Raw genomic sequence first — 13,970 nt, forward strand, 5'->3', positions numbered from 1 at the left:
TTTACCTGTCGTGGAATCAATTAGGCTCTTTCTATCTATTTTATTTTAACCTTTAGACACAATTGATCTATTTTCTTTATTCTTTAGTCTTCCTCTAACAAAGTAAAGCCTCTTTTAGCTGTAGTACCACTAGCATACAAGTCAGATTTTTTTTTCTCAACACACCTTTATTTGGTGCAAATAATTTTCAATGTAATATCCAACATATAACAATATTTTTGTTTATCTTTGGGTTCCTCCTCAAAACCCTTTACTTTCAGCAAAAACTTATTTTATTACAATCATAAGACAGAACCAAGCAATTCTCTGTGTGTATTTACAGCAGAAGTACTGTAAGTTAATAACTCTTTCCTAACACTTGTTTAAAGGGAAAAACGTCTGATTTTTTTGTGCAGCAAATTTTTAAAAAAATGAAAAAAACTAAAAGACAACCTTTAAAAAGTTGAATTTTGTACTTTTTGGAGAATAAAAATCTTTTTCCCCATCTATACTGTTCCTTATTTCATCCAATTTGAACTGAAATCAGACGTCTGTAAACGTTTTTGGCGATGTAACTTAGCAAAAATTTTCACTCTCCTCCGGGATTGCCTGGTGTCCCTGACAAGAAAGGGGATTAGACTCATGGTTGAGGCGGTTTAAGATATTCCTGTGAAATAAAGCCTATCCAGGCATTGGTGGTTTACATATTAAATTCCCAGGTTAAATACAAAATTGTCAGCAACTTTTTTTAAAGTAGTAAAATATATTACAATTGATGAAGATTTTCCATGCAGTCTCCTTTCTTCAAGTTCCAGTTTGCCATTGTCGACACTCTGGACAATCGACTTCGGGGACAAAAAGACGTCCTTGATGCAATGACTCGACGGAAGCGAACATTGTCCCATTAAAAAAAGTGGATATCACACACAGCAGCCACGGATTCGGCCTTTAACTGAACTGTATTAAGCTGTTACAGATAAGATCAAATGAAATTTTAATGACGCCCGAGAGGAAATAAGGAGGAGGTAAGGAGTTTGAAGGATGAGTCGCTTTAGCTCAAACTATACAGCAAATTAACAGTTAATGAAAGAAAAATATTGAATGCAGAACAGTAGTTTTATTTGTTAGCAATCAGAAAGCACAGTGCAGAATCATACCGATGACTAGGATACGAGTGCTGGCAGTGATGCTTGTGACCACGTTGGTGGCTACACACTCCCATTCCCCATGGTCTTCCTTGCTAAGGGACAAAAACTGTAAGCTGCCGCTGGGTAGGATGTTGTGCTTACTCCTGCTTGGCTTCCCCACCTTCAATTGACATGAAAATTCCAGTAGTGAGATTAGGCATGGGGTAAAACAAATAAGAACGGATTGGTTTCAAGACACTTTATTTGTTATGCTGTGGCACCTTTCTCCAAGTAATGGTTGGTATATCAGGGTCTCCAGAAGCAGCACAAGGGATTACTAGTTCTCTCCCAGCCTCCTGACGGTACTCCCCCCCAGGCCTCACATTAAAGTAAGGGGGATCCTTTACACAAACAAATGCATTTCAAAAAACAAAAAAGGTGAGAAAGATACAGAAAAGCATTCACAACTACATGTGGGAAATGATCTACCTTTAGCACCAAAGTGGCAGGGGGGGACATGCCCATGGTACCCAGGGCGTTATAAGGCACACAGGTGTAGGTGCCCAGGGAGTCTTCCGTGGCCTCTGCCACCCGGATACTTCCATCAGGTAACAGGCTCCAACCAGGGTACTAAAAGAAGAAGGGGAGTCCATGGAAATTTGAGTTTTTAGGGCGTTTTGAAGCTCTCAAAGTGTCATTAAAGGAGTTCTGGACTACACCTAAAAAATATAGATCCTTTAAGTCATGTAAACAAGAAAAGAAATGTCAGAATAATCAAAGAAACTGTGTTGGTGATAAACGATTTAGCTCTAACCCTTTAACACCAGAGCTTACAACAAAATAAAACATGCTCTTTGACACACCGTGACTCCTCAACCGTTCACACAATCGACGTGAATCAGTTGATTCTCACGTATAGAAAAGTTAATTTTCATATAAGCTTTGCACCAATATGCAAAACATTATTAACGTAGAGTAATACAAAGCTGTTTTTCCCCGCGACAATATCCAATGTACATAGATAGCGTAAGCATTCACGACTGGGAAATCTTACATAACAGAGCAAAGCAGCTTTCATTCCGATTCAGAATTTGCACGAATTTCGTTAATTGTGTAAATGGCTAAAATTGGGGTAGTCAAAAGAATATCCAACATCCAACAGCTAGAGCTCCACTGAAAAAAGGACAAAAATTGAATGTTTTTTACATTCACTAATTTAGGTACATCCATGTAAAGGGTACTGGACTCTCTGAGTGAGTGTATATATATATATATATATATATATATATATATATATATATATATATATATATATATATATATATATATATATATATATATATATATATATATATATATATATATATATATATATATATATATATATATATATATATATATATATATATATATATATATATATATATATATATATATATATATATATATATATATATATATATATATATATATCACAGAAACTAACATATTTGTTAAACGCAAACCTTCTCTACTCTGAGTGAGTAGCCATCCTTTTCCCACTTTACTGATGTCACAGGCGGGTTGGCGTCCACTGGGCAGCGTATGATGCCTGGCAGTTTCCGTGGAACGTAGATGACCGGCGGCATGTTGATCACTCGAGCGGGATCTGGACAAGGAAGAATGATCCCAGTTCTAAATACTTGTACTAAATACAGCATCCTTCTTTTAGACTCATCAAATTCCTGTTGTAGACCTGTTGGCTGCAAACACGTGATGTGCAATTCTAAATTAGCTTTGTTCAACAGACATTTGGTTACAGTAGAGACGGTTTCATCAGAGTGGAGGCACTGTCGTGTTCAACAAACACCTTCCTGCTAGAATCAGCTATTAGCAAATAGGTGGCCTTATATTGCCAGTAATAAAACTCACTTAAATGTGTTTATGACCTTGACCTATGATATACAGTTGGGAGTCAAAGACTTAAAGTGTACCAAGAAAGCATCTCTTGCACCATCACACCACGCAGCCAAACTGATGCAAAGCAGAATGGATCTAAGTTATCATGCTATCCATACCAAAGTCTGCCCCATCCTCTTAAACTTTTAACAGAAATCAAAACTCATCAGATTAGGGAACATTTCTCCACTGCTTCATTGCCCAGGCATATTGTTGCTTCAGTTTTTTGCTGTTTTTTTTGTTGTTGTTGTTGACAACCGTGGCAACCAGTGTGGCCTCCAGCTTCTGCAGCTCACTTGCTTCAAGGTTAGACATGCTGTGAATTCTGAGATTCTGCATACTTGTAATTAATTACCTATTGCAAATGACTTCACTTTTCTCTCAGTAAAAACCAATGTGGATATTTTCTTTTAACTGGTATTAAGGCAACTGTTTTTGAAAGAATTTTTTAAAGAGCAAAAATAAACACAGAGCATACAAAGGAACTGGGAAAACTGGGAAAATCGTTTGTTCTAGGCGCAGTCTGCTTCATTTGATCGAGCTCTGAACGAGCTCTGAACTTTCCATTTGGGCTGTATTCAGACTGCCGTCAAGCGGCCTTTCCTGGTTTGAACCAAAGCTCTGGTTCACTTTAAGCAAAGCAAATGTGTCCAGTCTGAATACACCCTTAAAATGTGAGAATACTTTTGGTGTTACCAGGCACTCCAATGCCACAAAAAGGCCATGTAGACAAAAACAGACTAAGATCTCATACTCGCTGGAAAAACAGCAACAGTCCCAAAAGAGCGCATAAGTGCCATCTGAAAGCCTCTTCCCATTTTATTGCATGAAGGACAAAAAAACAAAAAAACATTTTAACTCTGTCCAACTGTTTCATATTTCAAACATCAAAGCGTATTTGAGGTGGACTCTCATAGCTCTATGGTACATTTTAGAAGTAGGTGACATTATGGTAATAACATTTCCCAGCAAGCCGGCAACATAAAAGGAGTGCTGAATGGGGAATTATCAAGAGAAAAGATAAGTGAAAGCCAGCAGGAAAGATTTGAGTGTATCCACTGTGTTCGCTAATGCAGCGCTGCCCTATGGCCTGGAGGAGGGAGTTTTCCATTTTTTACATTAATCTCTTACGCCTAATGATGTATTTATATATTGTTTAAGGTTCAAATGGTGACTGTTTTTAGATGTTATGAAAAGTTTTTTGTTATATTTAGGTATTTTAGGAAAGTATAGTTTCAAATAAATGTGTTTAAAGCGTTGCTGTTGGATTTGAGATGCTAAGGGGATGAGACATTTGAGATTGTAGTGCAGGGTCAGACCTCTGCATTATTACTCCAAAAGCTACAGTAGGGTGTTAACTTTTCCCTCCATTCTGTCAATCCTAACCCTGAACTTTTTTTTCATCATTCCATCATACTGCATTTCATTAATTATGGCAGAAAATACAACTAACTCGTTAAATGTTTTATCTGTTTTAAGAGTCTGATACTTCATGGAGGGTCAATTCTTTACCATTAAAGGTTGGGGTGGGCTTTTGTTATCCTAGCCTATCTTCACACAAAGTTAGAGTATCAAAACTCCATCTAAAGTCCTTAAACAGAAAACATTTGAACATGTTTGGTTTCTTTGCGTGTTTTAAGCTTTTGCTATGCAAGGAGTGTAACATTTAATCAACGTCATCGGTTCATCGATTTCTATTCCTGCAATCAGACTAAATCAATCTGTTTGAAGCTAGTTGTTAATCAAATTGACCTATACCATTATAAAATCATTTCAAAATGAAACATATCGATCATATTGATATTGGAAAATACCATTTGAATCAAGGCCCAGTAGGCTTAATTTACTATATTGTATAACCAACCAAGTGCATCACAGTGGAATACACACTTGTGATGACAGCCAAAAATGATCAAGATCATCTTTACAGTCCAATGTGTAGAAACACTTTGAATTTAGCAAAGACATGACATCATACAGTGTGATAGAAAGTTATAATAATGTTCCCTTTGGGTTATTTTGATGTGGAAAAACAAAGGTGGACTGAACTTGATGTAATACATGTATAAAATGTAATTGGATTTGCCATTAACTCTTGTTTACCAGTACTTGTTTGTTTGTACACTATTTACACTTGATAACCTTGCAAGACATACAAGGAATCTGGAAAACCTGTTCAGTATCCAGGTGCTTATCTCTGATTCACACTGGTTGATTTTTTTCCTAAAGATGTCCTGGATAAAGTTTTAGGTCAGTAGATGGGATCATTTAAAATGAACCAATAATGACAATGAATCGTATCGTCAACATCTAATTATTATATAAATTGCTGTTAAAATGACACATTACCCCACTTTGCTATGTATCCATCCAAGCAAGTGAATGTAGCACAGCCTTCAAATCAAGCATGAGATTTTTTAAAGCTTTAGGTTAAACACTTGGAAAACTTAAGTTGAATTAAATGTGTGATGACCCTTTGTTCAATTCTTTGGGCCTATGGGAGAGGTTTAGGGTTTCCCAACGGACATGAAGTCTGCATTCATTTTGCAGGCTGCTTCAAAGACACCGGCTTCATTACATTCTGCTGCATGATGTCCAGTGATGCCTGCAATGCCGTGAATCCCTCAGCTCTCTCTCTCCCTCTTCCTGTAGTACAATAATCAATTCCCAACAGCATCTCTGAAGCAGATTAACTCAAGACAACACAGAGGCCTGGAGAAATATTTCCTTTGGTCAGGAACAGCCGTCCTCGCTCCCAAACGACAGCCAATGCACAGGAACGTCAGCATTTTAAGCAGGAGAACCGGATTCCATCAAGAATGATGGAGTCAGGGAATGAAGTTGTGTCCAGCTTTATGTGATAGCAGGAGCAGGAGTGATGTAAATGATCAAACACGTCTACAGGGTTTCCCCTCATTCCAGTCAGGAAAAGGGGCTATGTTGCTAAAAACTACAGCAGCTTCCATACGGATGCTGCCGCTGTTCGCTGAGAGCGCTTGTTTCCCACCCCTCCCCCTTCACTTTGTTGCCACGGTAACACTCACACTGAACAGTCAGGTAGGCTGATGCTGAGGGCGAGATACCGAGGCTGTTGCTCGGACTGCAGGTGTATTTCCCGGCATCCTCCGGCTTGACCCGGAAGATGATAAGGGTGCCATCGATGAGGATGCGCACCCGCAGCTTCAGATCACTGAAAGAAAAACACGTTTTTGTTGTTTTTTTGTATTTTTATTACACTGCATTGCTGAAACACACCAACAGGGACAGGGTGGATATCTCTTTTGCTGATACTAAGTTGCCTCAAGGTACCATAAGAGAGCAGCAGAGAGTCAAACAACAGCCAGAAGAGGCACCCAGAGAACACAGAGTACAGAGCAAATGACTCAAACAAAGGTGCTGACTGCCATGTGCTGCAACCTTTATGCTTTCATGCCTCACATCCTTTACTGCTAAACACACCAGTGGACAGAGCATATACTCCGTTTGTTTTGTTAAAATTAGTGATAGTGCTTGCTCACATTGGAGGCTCACAGAAGTCAGGCTCCTTCATTTTATTCTGAAACAAACTGTCCTAAATTGGATGTCTTTTTGTCTTTCTTTAAAAACAGATGACTTAACAGTTTACAGATCAGTGCAAAGGTTTTTATTTCTACTTTCCCTTACTGTAACTGTCTGGACCATGGAACCACTAGCAGAGAACAGTCAAACTCACAGGGAAGCAGACTCATCCATAAACTGATAAAAGTTGTTTATTTTGACATTGTGATGTTTAGATGACAACTGCACCACCTTCCATCTTTTGGTGTAATTTTTAAATGAGGTATGTTTGTTTTGGAGACACGCTTTTTAAAACAGTCTTAAACTACGTTCACACTGTCCTCGGCAACACACGTTCAAGCAACCACTTTGAATGAAAGGTCTATGTTAATTCATGGATATGTGCGGTCAAGCATCGCTACGCAAGTTTCTATGACCGTTTTCAGCTCTACATATATAACATGCGGCCATTGAACAAGCGCTGAAAGTTATACCAGGTTGAACTTTAACCAATCAGGGACTCAAATTTGATAGTGACGCATAGAGGGCGACCCTTTAATTCGCTGAAGTGCCAACCATTTTATTACTGAAGTGCCAAACTGATCATGGAGGAGAAATTAATCATTTTGGTTTATGCCTAGATGGAATTCTATGACACAAAGTTTTTCATATATAATAGAGCTTTGAAAGAAACTCAGATATTTGCCTGTTGTTGCTGTGAATGTGACGGTGGTGATCACAGCTTTTATTTGACAGTGGGTTTCAAGACAATAATAAACAAACTCTAAGACTAGCGAGATCAGCTTCAGTTTGACGTTTTGCTCCAAATCTCTTCCAACTGTAGGTGGCGGACATGTGCTAGTAAACAGTAAAAGACAAGTTCTTGACTGTGCATCAAGTGCCCAGTGTGAACATAGCATAAGAAATAATCAAGAAGATGAATATATGTGGAGGAATTCTGCTTTCTTATAAATACAAAGGATGAGACGTAATATATCTTTACCGGTAGTTATCATCATCATCAGCATATAATGACTCAGTTTTTGTGATTATTTTTTAGGTTGCTTGAAAAGACTTAAAGGCTGTATGATTTCTCAGGGATCCACCAGCAAGAGACGCTAAGGCACTAATGTACTTCAGTGGCACTTTTTAAGTGCATGACCTGTTACCTGAGATGTACTTCTGTGACTTTTTGACTCCTAAAAAGACTGATTGAAGACCTGGATAAACAGCCTTTTCCCTGTGGCTGTGCAGCTCAACTTTGACTACTTTACATGTATCCTCAGGAAGTTAGAAATGCTGTTCCAAATTGGTTTCGACACTCCAAGTCCTACAGAGACTCACCTTCACTGTCTGTCAAATCCTCCAGTCCCTCGTTCATTCTGCCTGTCACTTGTTTTCTATGAGGCCCGAAACTCTTGAGAGCCAGTGAGAGGTCTGGCCTGCACTTCAAATCATCACAGCATGAAGCACATAGATGACACCAGGCCTAGGTCACGGGGTGTTATTATCAGAGCACACTAACTCGCCTGGCACATGCCAGACGGGCCCCCGTTATGCCCACTCTAACTGCCTCTAGGGGCACAGCAGGACTAGACGCTCACACACACATGGGTGCATAGATGCCAAATGCCCTTGGACAGCCAGTCAAAACACAACTCTGTTAAGAACTCAGAGACACAATGTTACCCACATCCCCAGACCTGGAGGATAAAGGCCTCATGGTGTCAGTGTGGTGGTGCTCTAAATGTCAGAGACTCTTAAGTCTTAACCACTAATAAACCTCCTTTCATAACCTTCAAGCAGCTTCAGGACAAAAGTAACTTTACTTCTTGAAGTAGACGTTATCCTCTTCCCAAAACCAGGTGTAGGTCAGGTTGCCGGGATACGCCTCTGCTTGGCAGGTGAAGAGTGCATTCTGGGATATGTTTACGGTGACATTTTCAGGTGGCGAAACAATGTATGGAGGTCCTGAGAAGGCAAGAGAAAAATGTTATTGTGTTTTGTAGCAGCAGAAAAAGTACCTTTTCAACTTTTAAAGGCTCCTAAAAGAAACCTTTAGCTTCAATCTCTGGTCAGGCCATCTGGTCATTTTTTGTTTTCCACCAAAACTTCAAGGAAAAATCTGTCCATGCCACATTTATAAATGTAGTTGAACCAACTACCGGTACTTTTTAACAGACTATGCTCTGCCACTATAAAAGTGTGGGTTGACTGTGGGCTGCTCTACCTTTTCCATGGTGTTAAAGTCCCAATTCAGGGTGAGAAACTTCCAAAAACTGCATGTGAGCTTTGTGCCTGTTAAAACTGCTTCAAGAAAGCATCTGGAAACCCCCCAAAAATGGGTCTTTAAAAAATATTGACATATCACATCCACTGTTACCTTCTGTTACTTTGCTTCTGGCTTAATCTATCCAAGAAACGTTTATTGTAGCTGCCCTAAATACCAAATCTATGTCATCAACAGCTTTAGATTCCTTTCTTTAAATATGAAGTTGCATGGTTATACTACACAAAAGGCTGACAAAATTTCTATAAGATATGTTTTACCCTTTTTTTTCTATATTTTGCAGAAAATTACAATCACAAAGGCACATATTGTGTCCTGGAATCTGTGATCTAGTAGAACTAATTCATATTGAAAATAATATTAAAATATAATCCAAAAATTATAGTGAACAGATTCTTTATCGATCCTTTATCGATCCTTCAAACTGCCATCAAGCAGCCTTTCCTGATTTGAACCAAAGCCAGTAAAAAAAGACCACATGAATCAAAATCTCTTCACTCATTGGTCAGGAATTACGAGGCCGGAGCAAAGCAAATAAAGACAGAAATTATGGAAGGCCTGCGCTTTGCAGTCCTCTCGAGGTTCGTTCATCCAAACGTTATATTTTGCTGACCAAATTTTAAATGTCTTTATCAACATCAGGCTCAACACTTTACTGCTGCTTTGATCAGGTGGAGACGTGCTGCAGAGCGGTTAATGGGGAGACAATAACTAAGAAGGCACACTGATAAGTGTTTGTGACATATAGATAGTGGGGAAACAGTGGGAAGCAATGCGTATCACGTTAAAAATTCTTTTAATTACCCTGCATTCATCCGATCACATTTCAGTGAGTTGGTATGTCTCATCGTTGTGGTGTTAAGGCCTTAATTTAAGAGACTTCTGTTAAGGAACTACAAGGTAGCTTTGAGGATGATATCACAGCAGAGCGTGCTGTGTAACGAGACTCAGAAAATAATGCATGAAGCGCTTTTAGTGCTGTTAAAATAAACACTCTAACAAGTAAGGAGTTTTACCCTTTTTTTCCTGTTTGATAAAACGACAAACGTTGCTTTACATTTGTCCGTAGCTCACCTGTTGCTACATTCTGACCCTGTTTAGAGCACGTGACGTGGCCATTTTGGTCTGGTTGTTCCCCTCCGAGGACTGACTGTATTCAGGCTGAGGAATCTCAGAGCGAACCGAAGCTCAGTCCAATAGGAAACGAACCGAGAGACCACTTCAAAAGATGGGTCAGAGAGCGGTTCCCGGTCCTGGACCAGGGTCCGCTTGGGTGAATTCAGACTGAAAATTTGTGTCAGATTATTGGGGGAAACAAACGTTGGTTCACTGTAAGCGGAACAAATATGTCCAGTCTGAATACACCCTAAAATACAGTGAGCAGCCACCTAATGTAATCCTAATAGTCGTCAGAATTGCAGCTTCTGCGTGCTTCACATTGTAACGTCTCCATCCCCTGAGGTTCTGAAGGGTTTGCTCTAAAGTCTAAATAAAACAGCAGGAGATATGAAAGGTAAGCTGTCTTTTATGAGAGGGCCTAGATCAAAACCTCCTACTTACTTTCCTCTCAGCTTTGGCAAAGTTTGATAAATCAGCTGAGACACATGTGCAGTCATCTTACAGTCAAACCCACATGATTGTGGTGAGAATCTTCAGATATTTGCCTGGTAGTGGTGTGAATGTGAGAGTGGTAATCACAGCTTTTATTTCACAGTGAGCTTCAAGACAAGAATAAACAAACTCCAGCAAAAGTAATTTGTTTCATTATTTTCTACCATCAATGTGAGTATGCAAACTACATGCACTTTCTTCAAGTGTGCTTTGCTCTGGTCTGAAGAAAAACAGGAAACAGATTTGCCAGACTTCATTGGGAAAAGACAAGGCATCAATTCAACACCCTGACTGGAAAATACAGTTCAAAACCTTTCTCCATTGAGAGTCTTTGTCATGGAAACAGTTTATTGCAGCATTATATTTTATCATCAAATCATTATTCCAGCAACAATGACTATAAATTATGGAGTTAATTCAGTCTCAATAATCAGAAATGCACACAACCGGTTTTACAAATGCACACGCTCCGATTCACAAATGTCATTTTATGCAAACGTGAAAAATAAATTCGGAAATACACACCCTGTGTTTCACAAACACACAGATTGTGTTTCACAAATGCACACTAAATGTTTTACAAATGCACAATAAGTGTTTCTCACAAATGTGCACACTGTGTTTCACAAAAACATTTTAGAAATTCACAATAAATGTATCAGAAGTACACAGTAGGTGCTTCACAAACATGATTTTTAGGTACACATGTGATGTGAACTCACAGATCATTCGAATTGCAGAATGTGCATTCAAAATCCCGTTCTCGTTTGTGAATCTCCCCGTGTGTGTGAGAGATTTTTCTACGGTGAATATTGAGACTCATCTGACGGAGCGGGTCAACTAATGTCACCATTGGCTAGTGAATCTGTCAATCAAACTCATAGGCAAAGCAGGCGGGTTCGCTTTTAGCCAATCGAATGGCCCCTTACACTTTCTCTACGCTTTCTGCGGGTGGCAAAAGCCCCGCCCATATTTGATTCTGTACCAGTCGGTCGTTAGCGTGTTAGCCTTAGCATGGCTTGTCGGTTTATTGCCTTCGGTTGTCAAAAATTACTGGCTTGTGCAACTTTTCAGTGGACCTGGAAGCAAGGCAACAGTGGTTGAATGCAGTTGACATTGAATCCATCGAACTCTGTACTGGTCATGAGATTTAAAATGAATGTTTCACTCGGGATTGTTTGTACGTTATTCTCTTAGCTTTCATGCTAGCGTCATTTCAACACTCAGACACGGTTTTGATCATATGAAGGTGGAGGAGAAAAATCTTCAACTTCCACAGGTTTTGTGGAGAAACTGGCATCACTTTGCTCCGTACCACGCAGTGGGACTACATTACCTCAAGTTCATCTCACTGTCAATCACAGATACCCAATACACCTCCCCTGCTCAGCCCGAAGTCACTTTGCTTGACCTTAATTTTATTTTTTTAATAACTCAAATGTCATTGATTTTATATTGTAACCATATACATATACACCTCTTAGCCAGGTCACCCTTGCAAAAAAGATCCTCATCTCTCTGGGTTTTATAGCTGGTTAAATACTACACAACAAAAGATGGTCATAGAACAACAAAGTGCAAACATTCACCCTTTATTGCAGAGTAAAATTCAGTGAAAACATGGACAGATTAAAACATCAAAATTTAAGCAAATGTGGGATCTCTACTGATTTGAATTTTATTTAAACTGGAACTAATTTTCATAACTTCCTTACATACAATGAAGTCCCTTGAACAATACAGCAGTATTGATTTGAACTCTGTCTTGCCCCGCTCAGTCTCTCTTCTTCTGTATGTAATTATGTCGCCTAAATTAAGTTCTAAACACACTGGACAGTAAAGATGTAGGTCCACTCCCAAACGGTCTGAATTCCACAATGGATTGATGTCGTCTTGCAGTTCCAACATTTGTGGACCCAAAAGGGGACTGTCCCATACCAAGACATTGATCCCAGGATGAGGTTCAGTCATGGATCCACTCTCCTCCCATTCAATCTCTGGAACCAGCATACCCTGACAAAAAAAAAAAAGATACTGTTTATGAACAGCACTGTTTTTTTTGTGTTTTAGATTATGTAGGAACAGTGACCGACTAATAATAACTTATATTGTTGCTTGCAGGCAGACCTCATATCTCCATAACTGTTTATAATTTGCAAATAAGTGAACCTTAACAAAGTAGTGACATTAGTACATCTGATGGCTCATAATGCCATGCATTGTGATGCATTTTGAATTTGCAGATGTGCTATTCTTCCTACAAACAAACAATTTAGGGAAATTGTTTGCACCACACAACAATAATCCTTTTCATTCATTTTCGATGAAAATTCACTGTAGTCATTATGATTTCATGATACTCTTCTTGATACTTTCCACTTTAGTCAAACTGCACACAAATCAGTTGTCCAGTACAGTGAGATTAAATAAAGCATTTACCCGGGGATCAGAAACAGGGTTCTGGGTCAAGCCCAACTGCCACAGCTGATTTGGTGTCATGCTTTGCTCCGTCCTGATTGGATGGCTGTCCCACGCGTCACTAAAGACATCCAAACTGGCCTGAATGCATGGTAGAAAAATGTAATGGCAGCAGAATACGTGATGTGACTGATATTGAGAAAGTCTTCGTCCTCAGGAGAGTGCAGGATGTTGTAATATAAACCAGTAACAGTCATGAAGACATCACACCAGAGGAGCTCAATCCTGTATTTGAAAAAAAGCAAAAAGAAATATTATATTGTCAGATTTATTTTTAATACATCATTCACTTTTATGTATCAGGGCTCCAGACTAACTTTTGTCACTAGGAGCATAGTGGCCCCTAACTGAAAATTTTAGGGGCACAACCAGAAAATTTAGGGGCGCATACCGTAAATCAACATTCTAACCAAATCTACTAATTTCCACTGTATTACAAATAAATACTTTAATAATAGATGCAGAAATTACAATGTGCTGTTTCTAATTCAGTGTCACATTTTATTCTGCACTTTTGAAGATGCAACATGAAGGTAAACTGACAGCACCATCGCTGTCACGACAGTACAACTAAGTAAAAATAGTAAAAAAAATACCATACATTTAGAATAAAAAAAAGTTTTTAGTAACAAGTGATTACCGTAGTAACCTTTCGTAATTTCACAGTTTCAAATAATACTTAAATGTATGTAAATATTAGAGGATGGAAATTCATGTTGGTGACACCAAATAGGTGCAGCCAAGATGCACAATAAGCGTGTTTGAGATCACCCAGATGGACGCAACACTGCACAGATCACCTGGTGTGTGACGTATATTTTTGTTTTTGCTCCAACATCACCTGTCAATCAAAACAAAAATATCACGAGAAAGGGGTGAGAGCAAGACCCCAATCAGAGCGAATGCAGCTGGAAATTTAGTATTGAACTGACTAAAAGTTGCCCTACAGACTAAAAAACAATGCATTATGGGACATGCGTCCTGATGGGTTTTTTGTAGTTCACTGATCA

At 38.9% G+C, this 13,970-nt stretch overlaps 1 protein-coding gene across 5 annotated transcripts in view; it reads right to left on the minus strand.

Annotated features, from left to right (window-relative positions):
• igsf9b (immunoglobulin superfamily member 9B) overlaps window positions 1–13,970 on the minus strand; it is an 86,372-nt gene that overhangs the window by 23,499 nt on the left and 48,903 nt on the right. For all 5 annotated transcript variants that reach the window (XM_023961470.1, XM_023961469.1, XM_023961471.1 and 2 more), the window contains exons 6-11: window positions 8,411–8,552; window positions 6,089–6,234; window positions 2,612–2,754; window positions 1,596–1,736; window positions 1,388–1,507; window positions 1,137–1,287 (exon numbers count right to left, since the gene is read on the minus strand). In XM_023961470.1, coding sequence (XP_023817238.1) covers window positions 1,137–1,287; window positions 1,388–1,507; window positions 1,596–1,736; window positions 2,612–2,754; window positions 6,089–6,234; window positions 8,411–8,552 — 843 coding nt within the window. The remainder of the gene's footprint in view (window positions 1–1,136; window positions 1,288–1,387; window positions 1,508–1,595; window positions 1,737–2,611; window positions 2,755–6,088; window positions 6,235–8,410; window positions 8,553–13,970) is intronic.

Source organism: Oryzias latipes, chromosome 13 (assembly GCF_002234675.1).
Source record: "Oryzias latipes chromosome 13, ASM223467v1".
NCBI classification, from domain to species: domain Eukaryota; kingdom Metazoa; phylum Chordata; class Actinopteri; order Beloniformes; family Adrianichthyidae; genus Oryzias; species Oryzias latipes.